Source organism: Alexandromys fortis, unplaced genomic scaffold (genome assembly GCF_014885135.2).
Source record: "Alexandromys fortis isolate MF-2015 unplaced genomic scaffold, M_Fortis_MF-2015_v1.1 scaffold_13, whole genome shotgun sequence".
Classification (NCBI taxonomy): domain Eukaryota; kingdom Metazoa; phylum Chordata; class Mammalia; order Rodentia; family Cricetidae; genus Alexandromys; species Alexandromys fortis.
The window spans coordinates 5,287,135-5,299,766 of NW_026067908.1; the positions used below are offsets into that span (position 1 = coordinate 5,287,135).

General features: G+C 40.9%; 1 protein-coding gene across 6 annotated transcripts in view; it reads right to left on the reverse strand.

The window, feature by feature from the left end:
• Positions 1 to 12,632, reverse strand: part of Ift25 (intraflagellar transport 25) — a 28,667-nt gene that overhangs the window by 15,803 nt on the left and 232 nt on the right. For 2 of the 6 annotated variants that reach the window (XM_050136185.1, XM_050136184.1), the window contains exon 2: positions 2,568 to 2,680. In XM_050136185.1, the coding sequence (XP_049992142.1) occupies positions 2,568 to 2,665 (98 nt within the window). In that variant the 5' untranslated portion in view covers positions 2,666 to 2,680. Of the gene's footprint in view, positions 1 to 2,567; positions 2,681 to 4,279; positions 4,421 to 11,215; positions 11,312 to 12,152; positions 12,298 to 12,397; positions 12,463 to 12,632 lie in introns of those variants that run through there. The other 4 variants (XM_050136183.1, XM_050136182.1, XM_050136181.1 and 1 more) reach the window with 4 other exon arrangements.

The following is a 12,632-nucleotide window of genomic DNA, read 5'->3' on the forward strand; positions in this document are numbered from 1 at the left end:
AAAAAAATCAAATCACATAATTCCATAATAGGGACTTAAACCAAATGCTACTGGAGCCTAGCAAAGACATGAAGTAACCTCACCTGAGGGAAAAGGTGCTAGAAAGGAGCAGCAACTGAACCTGAGGAAAGATCTTGTCTTGTCCAAGTACAATATATTATGGAGACTTATAAAAGTTCCATCTTACAACTGGATCTGCTTCAATAATTAAAACCAGTGTTTAATGTGTATACCTGTCTTACTATAAGTCTGAAATAAAGATAATCTAAAAGATCCTTTCAGCTCTAAAATAATATAATTTCACCAGTCAAATTGTGGTTAAGTATACACACTGAGAGGATTTAGAAGAGTAATAAGCCAGAACTATTTAAAAGAGGTATTCTCAGACTAGAGAGATGTCTCAACAATTAAGAGTACTGGCTATTCTCCTAGAAGACCCAGCACCCACAAAGTGGCTCACAGTGATCTGTGAGTCTAGTCAAGGGGATCTGACATCCTCTTCTGGCCTCTCCAGGCACACTGCACACATCCAATGCACAAACATACGTGCAGGCAAAGCACCCACATATAAAGTAAAATTTTAAAATAAATAAATAAAAGGGGTGTGTTTTCTATTAGTCATTTTTTCTTGGTGTTACAGTTCTGAGGATACCACTTATCTCTGCCAGAATAAGCTTCAGTCCTACCCAAATGGAACCTGGAATGAAGCACACAATGCAGGATGCTTTGGAATACTTGTGTACACTGTAAAGATGCGTCTCTGCCTAAGGCGGCTTCTGATTGGTTTAATAAAGAGCTAAACAGTCAATAGTTAGGCAGGAGAGAATAGGTGAGACTTCTGGGCACACAGAGAGAAACTAGAAGGAAAAACCAAGGCAGAGGCCAGAGAGACACAGAGAGGAAATAGGAGAATGCAGAAAGGTATGCACAAGGCAGAATGTAGATTAATATAAACATTAATTTAAGTTTTAAGAGCTAGTTGGGAAAAAGCCTAAGCTAAGGACAAGCTTCCATAATTAATATTAAGTCTCTAAGTTGTTATTTGTGGCTGGAGGGCCAAGAAAGTCTGACTATAGCAGGAAAGGCAAGAAGTGAGGCATTTAGCTCAGCAAAGATGCTGTTTAGACCAGTAAGCAAACAGACTGTATATAGGAAGTAACAATGTTTATATAGTTCTATTTCCAAGAAAATTTGGAATTAAACCAAAGCCAGATATTAAAATTTATTCTTCCATAGAATGAAGTTGCTGTCTTGGTAAACCACTCTTAATATCTATTTATGGACTAAGATATAGCTCAGCAGTTAAGAGCACTGGCTGCTCTTGCTGAGGATCTGGGTTTAGTTGTTGGCACCAACATAGCTGCTCACACTAACTTACATCTCTAACTCCAGTTCCGGGGATCCGACACCCTCTTCTGTCACTGAGCATTGCACACACGTTGTACATATGCATACATATAAGCATAACATCAGTATGCCTCAAATAAAAATGAATAAAATTTAAAGCACACATACACACCTATTTGCAAACTACGAATGGTAGAACAACTCTAATCCTGGGCTTTGGGGGCTAAGACAGGAGGATTTTGAGTTTGGGACAAATCTAGGTTATACAGTAAGACCCTGTCTTAGAAAACCCAAAGCACAAATAAATAGAAAAACAGCTGAGGGAAGAGCATGATGGTAGAGTACTTGTCTACTCTGGGAGGGGTGGTAGAGTACCTGTCTACTCTGGGAGGGATGGTGGTAGAGTACTTGTCTACTCTGGGAGGGATGGTGGTAGAGTACTTGTCTACTCTGGGATGGATGGTGGTAGAGTGATGTGGGAGTGATTTCTTACTAATAAAGAAACTGCCTAGGCCCATTTGATAGGCCAACCCTTAGGTAGGCGGAGAAAACAGAACAGGATGCTGGGAGAAAGAAGCTGAGTCAGGAGTCGCCATGATTCTCCCACTCCAGACAGACGCAGGTTAAGATCTTCTCTGGTAAGCCACCTCGTGGGCTACACAGATTATTAGAAATGGGTTAGATTAATATGTAAGAGCTAGCCAATAAGAAACTGGAACTTATGGGCCAGACAGTGTTTAAAAGAATACAGTTTCCGTGTAATTATTTCGGGGCATAAGCTAGAGCTAGCTGGCGGCCGGGAGCTGGGGTGGCAGGGAAGCGGCCCGCAGCTCCTCACAACAGTAGAGTATCTGTCTACTCTGGGAGGGATGGTGGTAGAGTACCTGTCTACTCTGGGAGGGATGGTAGAGTACTTGTCTACTCTGAGAGGGCCCTGGGTCTAATTTCCAGCATTGAAAGATAATAAACTGAAAAATTAATTGAACCTGTCTGCCCAAAGAGGTCAGTCTAAGAATTATTGAGGTTAAAACCTTAAATACTCACAATTGAATTAGTTCAAAGAATGACTCCACAAATAGACACTATGAAGTCATCTAGCTCACTAAATGATTATTAAACTTCTTAACAGTGCCAGTTGTTATAAAATAGGCCCAGTACTCGAGGGGCTCCCTGATCTAACCGTAGCCTGGAAGCAGGACAGAAGGAAGAGCCCCTCTTACCCATCGATGATATTCTCAGGTGGGTGCTTCTCATCACTTGAGGTAGCCAGAATCACTTCAGTCCCCTCAGTACTCGAACAGAGATCAACCTTCCTCATCTCAAAGTGTTTAACCTGAAAATTTGATAAAAATACAGTAATAAAAAAGTAAACTCTTGACTCTCAACACAAGAGAAAGCAAGGCTGTAGCCCGGCACACAGTTTAACAACCAAGCTATTGGAAATGTGGGAGGAGCTGGCACATGTTTGCGTTGCAAACTCTTGCCTTCTCCTGGGATGACCTATAGAACATGATCCCCACTTCTTTTTTTTTTTTTTAATATTTATTTATTTATTTATTATGTATACAATATTCTGTCTGTATGCCTGAAGGTCAGAAGAGGGCGCCAGACCTCTTTACAGATGGTTGTGAGCCACCATGTGGTTGCCGGGAATTGAACTCAGGACCTTTGGAAGAGCAGGCAATGCTCTTAACCGCTGAGCCATCTCTCCAGCCCCCATGATCCCCACTTCTATACTCCACAAAATGTCTTTGACTGCTTTTAACTGACATCATGATTCTGCTTCTAAAATTAAAACCCTCAGTTAATTTTATATATATTATATAGAGATAGTTAACAACCTATGGTGACATAAATAATGGGTGATTTTTTTTTACTGTAGTTATCTAGCTGTATTTATGAAATTTTAAAATTTAGAGGATAAATACAGGTATTTTGTGAGTATCTCTACCCTTACCAATCCAAGTATCAAACAATATTTACTTTGGGGTTTTTGTTTTTGAAACTGGGTCACTCTGTAGTCCAGGCTGGCCTAGAATTTACAGTAATCTTCCTGCCTCAGCCTCCCAAGTGCTAGGATTATAGATGTGCTTCACCATGATTGGTTTACGGCTTGGGTTTTGTTTTTGATACAAGAGTTGCCTACCCAATTGTAACATGCACAAAAAAGGGACCGAATCATAAGCATATATTCAACAAAGCTTTGCAAAGCAAACACATCAGGGTAAGGAAGTATTAGAGCTTGTGAGAAGTCTTCCTCACCCCTTCCTGATCCTACCTCTCCTTCCTCCCTACAAAGAATAATGGTGCTATTTCTAACACGGTGAATTAATTCTGTTTAAATTTCATGTAAGTGGAATCTTAGTCCAGGCTTGTCGTTGCTTGGCTTCTTTCCCTCGTTATGTTTGTGAAGTTTATCAATGTCATATGCGGCACTGTTGAGTACAGTTAGGTACAGCTGCAGCACAGCCCCCGTGCAGGTCACCTGAGATGAGATCAAAGAAACAAGCCCTTGTGAAGTTTCACCGGAAACTGGTGCTAGCTGAAAAGCAAAGGAAGGTTTCTTTGGTTTGGGGTACAGAAGAGACAAACCCAATGAAGGAGAAGTTACACTTACTACTTAGTTATTTGAAACCAGAAGTAAACTGAACATTTAAAATTGCCACGTGGTCTAACCCAGCAGAATTGATTTGTCTCTTCCCCAGCTCCCAAAGGAAAAGTGTGAAAGACATGAACTCTCCCGGGGGAGACTACCTATTTACTCCACCTTCTGCTGAGATAACTGCATCAAGTAAGATTAGAAGCAGCTCGACAGATGAATGTAGCACAAAATTCTAATTGTCCTTAATAATAAAAACTCAGAGTCAGATCCAAGGGGGTGAAAGTTAAGGGCTCAGAGAAGCAAAGCAGCCAGCCACTAGAAAGTTCTTACCTCTACCAATGCTCAGAATAAAAGGGCGAGATCCCATCTCCATGAATCTTCAGACTGAATGCTATCTCTATGAAACCTCAGATTGCATCTTTGAGCTCCTTCCGCCTTATATTCCTCTCTCCACCCAGCCATATCACTCCTGTCTCCATCTCCCTAGTGCTAGGATTAAAGGCACAGTGATCCAAAGTTCTGGAATCACCTTTGTGCGAGCTCTGTTTCTCTTTGAGACTGGATCAATCTAGTGTAGCCTAGGGTGACCTTGAAACTCAGAGACCTGTCTACCTCTGCCTCCTGAGTGCTGGGTTTAAAGGTGTTTGCCACCACTGCCTGGCCTCTATGGCTAACTAGTGGCTTAGCTCTGCACTCTGATCTTCAGGCCAGCTTTACTTGTTAGATTGCAAACAAAATATCATTACAATGATTCAAGTGCTGGAGTTACCCATGTGCTAATTCATATTAGAATATACAAAAATAACTATATATAAATCTGTTAATTTAGAAAAAACATGGACAAAATGGATGAACAGAAAGTGAGTTTTACAAGACAAATGAAAACTCAAAAGAAACAACACAGAAACTCAGGAATTGAAAAATACAGTTATCTAAAGCTTTAAAAAAAAATGCTAGCTAGGCTTAACATCAGATAGAATTTAGCATTAAGCAAAAATCAGCGAGACTGGCAAGATGGCTCAGTCAGTAAAGATGCTTCCAGCCACACTGATGTGGCTTTAATCCCAGAACACACAGTGGAAGGAGGAATCAACTCTGCAAGTTGTCCTGACTTCCACGTGTGAACCGGCATACACACGCAAACCAACACACAATAAATAAATAAATAGAAAAAAAAGATCAGTGAACATAAATATGGGCTGAAGGTGTAATGTAATGGCAAAGTACTTGCCTAACATAAAAAAGAGAGATACTCAGCAGTTAAAGCACTTGCTGCTTTTCCAGCGGATCCAAGTTTAGTTTCCAGCACCCATATGGCTTAGAGCTATCTCTACCTCCATCTCAGGGGATCTGACACTCTTTTCTGGTCTCCACAAGCACTCATACACATACAGCATACACACAGAAACACAGGCATAAACAAAAATAAATCTTTAAAAACACACACACACAAGTGTAGGGAGCTGGAGAGATGGATCAGTGGTTACCAGCACTTGTTGCTCTTGTAAAGGATCCAGGTTCAGTTCCCAGCCTAACTACCATCTGAACTCGGGTTCCAAACGGTCTGATGCCTTCTTCTGGCCTCTGAGGGCACTAAATGTATGTGGTATACAGACATACATGCAAGCAGAACACCCATTCGCATAAAAAAAAAACTTAAAAAAACATGTGAACAGAGCATCAGAATTATAAAATAAAATCAAACTAGTCTGAAATATGCACAATTGGAATTGGTATCTTAGGAGAAAGAAAGACTAATGTAAGAAAAAATTATGAAGAAAATATGGCTAAAATTTTCATCAAATCTAAAATATAAACTCACAACTCCAAGAAATTCTGAACTTTAAGTTGAACAAACACAAAAGACGATTCTACTTAGTCACATTAGTCAATAGCTAAAAAACCAAAAGCAGTCAGAGCAAAAACCACAACACCACACCTCAGGAAACACCGACACCTCCAGAGGTATACTTTACTAATGGAGGTATTGTTAGATCAATCAAGACTAACCATTACGGTAAATGGTTCTAGGCTATCTACATATGTGAAAAAGAATAAAACACATGAGAGATGATAAATACACTGTTAACAGAATAGCTTAAAATTTTCTCAAAATGACTACTGACCTGGGCTGCAAGTGTGACTTAGTAATAGAGTACCTGCCTTATATACAAGAGGCCTGGGCCGATATCCCCAGCATCAAAACAAGAACAACAGAAAAAACCCAAGTCTACTGAATGATCTAAAGGTAATAGCAACTGAAAGTAGGGATGATGCAGAAGCAGCTAATACAAGCCTGGTGGTGGCATACGCCTATAATTCAAATACTCAGGAAGTGGAGGTAGGAAGGTCAGAAGCTCAAGTTTATCCTCAAGCTGAACACCAATCTGGGCTATACAAGACATTTCCCAAAAATAAAAAATAAAACAAAGCAAGAAGAAGGTAATGAAATTGTACTTACAGATCATGTTAGTAAAGTTCTTAACACTGAACATGAGTAATACAATATTAATTCAAAACAGACTAGGGGGCTGAGGATGCAGCTCAGTGGTGGAGTACTGGCCTCACATGCACCAAGTCTTGGGTTAGATCTCAGCACTGAAAAACCAGAGACAGACAGACACACTAGGATGATAAGGATGCATGTCATAATCCTAGGATTGTATAGTAACTAATAATGATAAAACCAACAAATAAAGAAAGAAGGCTTCTCTGGTTTAGATGCCGGAAGTTTGGTCCTAGTCTCTACTATAAATATATTGTATGGCGGTGGGACCTTTAAGAGATGAAATCTACTGGGAGGTGAACAGGTCACAATAGGTCTCCTGGAGGGATTATTAATGCTAGCCTCAGAGAGTAGGTTGGGTTTTATAGAAGTGGATTCATTTATGTGAACAGGCCTGGTCCCTCCCTGCTCTCGTCTTCCTCCTCTTGCCTTGTGATCTCTCTCTCCCCGCTACATGCTACCACCTATGAGGTCATCACCCAAGCCAAGCAGATGTTAGCATGTTCTCTGCCCTCCAGAATGGTGTGTTAAATAAACTTATTTTCTTTACAAATTACCCAGCTTCAAGTAATTTATCATAGAAATACAAAACAGGCTAAGAAAAAAGCTAAGAGAGAAGATAAAAATGCAATACCAGAAAAATACTTGACTATACTGAAAGAGGGCCAGAACACAGAGTAAAACAAAACACATTATTTCCCCACTTACCATTAGTATATTAAACATTAGATTAGACTGAATTTAAAAATCAAATAATATTTTCAAAAGACATCTCTAATTTAATAAAGACACAAACTGAAAGCAAATGATAGAATATGGTATGCTTTGTTTTTATTCTTTCTTTCTTCTTAGGCAGAGTCTTTTTAAGCAGTCTGAGCTGGCTTTAAACTTGCTATGTAGTACAAACTGACCTTGCATGTTTGATTTTCCTGATTTATATGACAGGTATGCATTTTAATATTTAGGAAGGTTAAGTCTATTTAATATTTAAAATTTGTTTGGTACTATACTTTGAACCTTAATAGAAACAATTCCGTTAAATGTATAGATTAAATTGAAGAGAATTAGCATGGTTCTATGAATAAGTGTCACAGAGCTAGGATATATATGCATTTACTTAGGACTTTTTAAGTCAAAAAAATTACAGTTTTATTAACATCTCTCTACCTCATCTTAGATTTTTTTTAACTGTTGGTCACTATAGTTTCTACTGCTACTGTAAAGGGGATCTTTATAAAAATAACACTAGACAGGCGGTGGTATTGCACGCCTTTAATCCCAGCACTTGGGAGGCAGAGGCAGGTGGATCTCTGTGAATTTGAGGTCAGCCTGGTCTATAGAGAGAGTTTCAGGACAGCCAGGGCTATTACACAGAGAAACTCTGTCTCATTAATAAATAAATAAATAAATAAATACTCAAAATTTCTTATTCTTAGCCAAACAATGGGTATTTACCACATTTTAGCACTAAATGCCACATTCACTGATATTTTATTAGATTATTGTAAGAATTTTTTACTAGTTTGTTAAGCTTTTCTTTTAAATATGAATAAGCATTGCATTCTGTCAAATACATACTATTAAAATGGTGTTTTAAATTTTTTTTAAAAAACCTATTTATGCATTTTTTTAGGTATGAGTACTCTGTTTGCATGTATGCCTGCATGTCAAAAGAGAACATCAGATCCCATTACAGATAGTTGTGAGCCACGATGGGGTTGCTGGGAACTGAACTTAACTCAGGACTTCTGGAAGAACAGCCAGACCTCCGTATGGCTTTTCTTTTCTTTATCTCTTTTATTTGGTGGGGGATGTTTCAAGACAGGGTTTCTCTGTATATCTCTGGTTGTCCTGGAACTCACTCTGTAGACTAGGCTGGCCTCGAACTCACAGAGATCCGCTTGACTCTGCCTCCCAAGTGCTGGGATTAAAGGCGTGCGCCACCACCGCCTGGCCCATATGGCTTTTCTTAAGGGATTAATGTGATAAATTAAGTAAAATGTTTCTAATGCTAAGTATTCTCAGGTCCCGTCCCCCGACCCAAAGTCTACATGTCCAAGAAGTATTATGTTTATCCAGAGATTTGCTATGAAACTTTTTTCCATTTAATCAGTTTTATAGCCCTAGGATTAAGATGATATTTCGAAGGAAATAAGGAGCTGAAAGGTCTTTCTCTAGCTATTGGAACAATTTTATACAAAGTAGGGATTATTAGAGGATGGAGAAGCAATTTAGTGGGAAAATACTTGCCTAACATATTGTCAAGGTTTGGTAACACACACATACATACACACACACAAACAGGGGAGGGCAGTGTTTGATCCATACCTGGGTAAGTGTTTGTAGAGCCTGTTTTTGTTGCTGCCATTTGTTTGATAGAGACAAGTTCTCACTATGCTTACAATGCTGGCCTCAAATCTGTGTTCTGGCTGCAGCCTGCCTACTGCTAGAATCACAGGTGTGTGCCTGTGTAACATCCAGAGCAGCTCTAGAGCAGTCTTTTTACTCTTTCAAATTTGATAGTTCAGCAACTTTTTATTATTTCAAATTTGATAGTTCTACTCAGGATTTCTACAACTTCTTGAATTAATTTTTATATTTTAAATATGTTTAAATAATTTTATTTATTATTAATGAGTGTGCATACATGACGTTTATCTGGGTGTGAGCTCTATGGTGCCTGTGAAAGTCAGGACAACTTTAAGACATTCTCTCCTTCTACCTTAATGTGAGTTCTGGGGTATTGAATGCAGATGGCCCAGGCTTACGTACCAAGCACTTTCCCAGCTGAGCCATCTTGTAGGCGTTATATTAATTACTGATAACTTTTAATTCATTTATTTTCAGTTTTTAGATGAGTATAAAGTTCACTTTCTATTATAGCTTATAAACCAGTATTAATAGTGCTGACAGCCGTGGTTAAACTGTGAAAGTCATGTTCTAACACTTCTGTGTGCATTTTTCTTGACCAAACTTACCATGACCTTCAAACTATTGATACCAGAGAACTAGTACTGGATTAATATTGCTAATCCTTACTATAAAGAGGAGAGAAATGGAGAATTCCTACATATATGTTGATGGACCTAGATATTAATTACAAACAAAATTCTTAATTTATTAAGAACTGAAAATGTAGACACAAGTAAAATTGCAGGCAATAATAACAATAACTAGCAAGTTACACCAAAGTAGTTTTTTTTTTTTTATTTCTTAGAGTTCCTATCAATTAGGAACATGTTTGTTCTGAAAATTTTTAACAGATACTTTCAAGATACACTTTGGACCAGGAAAATATGGGCTGAATGACAGTACTTTCAACAATTATTTATAACTCTCTGAATAGCTATATTTGGAGAATAATTATTAGTAAAACAAAATAAACTTGTGGAAGATTTATATTATTATCCTATTTCACACTTCCTAAATTTAAAATTTATCTTTTACAGTGCTAGGAACTGAACCCAGCTAGAGAGGAAGATCCTAAGGCCCCCCCCCACCATGGGATTAAGATTAATTAAAGATATTTTAGATAACATCTTTGTTAATTAAGGATATAAAAAGCGTGTTTATCAACCCTGCAAACAGCCCAAAGCTGAGATGCCACCTTATATGCTGAATGACAGAACTGACCCTCAGAAAGAAACGGGGGAAGGACAGAGGTGTAGTTCAGTTGTACAGCAGGTGCTCGGCATGTTCATGACCCTGGGTTCCGTGAGGAGGGGAGAACGAGCCAGAAAAAGTTTCATTGGCACAAGGTCACGCTCACCCATTTACACGTCTGTGTACGGCGGAAATTGTCAGACTATAAGGCCTAAAATACTGTTTGACCCTTTGGACCCTTGATCTAGCTGTATTAAAATTTAACTGGTTTGGTCCACAGCAAAATCAACACAAGACAACACTGTTCCAAAGGTAAAATTTTAAAATGCTATTTTAGATTATACTAAAAGTTAGGCTGGGGGTGTAGCTCAATGGGAAAGTGCCTGCCTGGCAAGCATGAGACCCCAAGTTTGATTTCCAGCACCCCAACAAAACAAAACATAGTTAAGAAGTTAAAGAGGCACTACATTCCATCAAATTCTTTGACCACCAACCAGCAAGGGGCCCACGTGTACTAAGTACCAAGGCACTATACCAGCAAAGATTAATACAATCTGTAACTGACATTTGGTTCTTGTCAAACTGATAATAGACACACAAATAGTAGCTGGGTGCTACCAGTGTGATTCACATCTAGACTACTGTATCCAGTTCTAGCTAGAGCCTTTTAAGGGCATTATGAAGTTCAATACTGTTTGGGGGAGAGAAAATGTTCAGAGCATGTCCCCCCACAAAAACAAATAAATGTAATAAAAAGGTAAAGGAACGAACGTCTTAAAAAGTTACAGTGCCCCGGGCAGGCATCTACCAAAGATGCACGTCCTCTGCCAGAGATGACACATTTGTGATGTGCTTTCTAATCCTACTTTTGCTAGATGAATTGACACGAATGTCTCAAAACAGGTCAATGTAGTATGTATATTTCACTTGGATAAAAACGGATAAGGGAGAATCAGCACATTTAAGAAAGGGATGATGTCACCTATACTGGGAAGGTGAAGGCTGGAGGACTGGAAGTGAGTATAAGGCAGTCCTGGGTTATAAGAGAGCTGTTCTCAAATAAATAAGAGTTAATATTTGGGGAAGTGTTCTCACATTGATGTATTAGTAGATGAATGGGATACAGTGTGTACTCTTCAAGTGTTTTCTTGTCTTACCTCATTCTTAAATGATCTCAGACGTCTATGGAAAGAGCAAACAAGTGCTCGATCACATAATGTATTCCGTACCTCCTAAAACAATCAGTATCTGTTCTGTTAGAGAGGAAGAAAGGGGTAGAGATTGGGTTTCCACTAAGCTTTTGTTGCAATTAATGAGAAAGAGTTAGCCCATGAAGCCAATTAGTAGACATGTTTCCACAGCTTCAAGATGCAGGCATGTTTGAGGACATGCTTGATCTGAGGAAGCATGAATTCTCTTAGGGAACTCTCTGTTTGTATACGGTAGGCGCTAGGGTATCGTCTTTCTGTATTCTACAATCAGGGAGCCGGGTGTCTTATCCTTCACCAGGGCCATCTGTTTACTTCTCTTGTACACAGCGTGACCATTTCTGGTACTTCTTTCAGAAAACCTCTGGGCCAAGCCCTGAGTTGATCTTGTTGGCCAGCGCCCTTAGCTCTGGGTGCTCTTAAATCGGCACACCCCACATCCTTTCCTATACCACCCACTGGTAACTCTTGTGTAAATTTTAAAAACGGACATCCTCTGTCCCCCAGGGTGGCGGGCCCAGACACAGTCCTCTCACCTCCTCCGCAAGCCCCAGTCCCAAAGGATTTAAAATAGCCTAAATGCACCCATATAGACTTTAAATATAATTTGTAACAGTTTGAGTTTGGACGATGCTGATGATGTCTTACATTTAGGTATATTAACTGTGATTTGTAACTTTTCTTCCTTTTGAGGGGTCAAAGTATCATTTCAGGTCACTAAAAGGTTCTTGGGGAGGGGCCTAGGTCTCCAGGCCAGAAAGGGGCCAGGCCCTCTCCTAGCAACGTCGCCGCACCTCACGCGGTTGCCTGCCGCGCATCCCCTCACAACCCCTCCATTCCCGTCTGCATCCCTCCGCCCGCGCCCGCCACGCCACCAGACTCCCACCTCTGCCGTGCCCGCCCAACGCGCAGCGCAGACCCGCACGCCTGGGCCTCGGGTAGCTCCGCGAAGGGACTGTGGGCTCGCGATGCCCGCCCGCCGCACCGCGCCCGGCTCCGCCCCGCCCCCGCCTCGGCGGAGTTCCCAGGCGCGCGCCCGGCGCAGCCCCGCCCCGCCCCGCCCCCTCCCGGCACTGGATCCGCCCAGATGCGCCACCTCGCCGGCGCGCCTTTCCTCGGGACAACCCTTACCCGGCTCTGAGACGCCTCGGGGGCCCCGCAGAAGTCTCAGGGGACACGCCCCCGCGCGGGCACGCACGCGCGCCGTTCAGCCCCGCCCCTTCCACCCTTTCCCCGCTACTACCCAGCTTGCTCGGAGCCTCTGTCCCACCCCACTCCCGGCCCCGCCCCACTCCGGCCCCGCCCAACTCCAAGATAGGCCACGCCCTTCATGCCGGCCCCGCGCACGCGCGCCTACCCAGCCGAG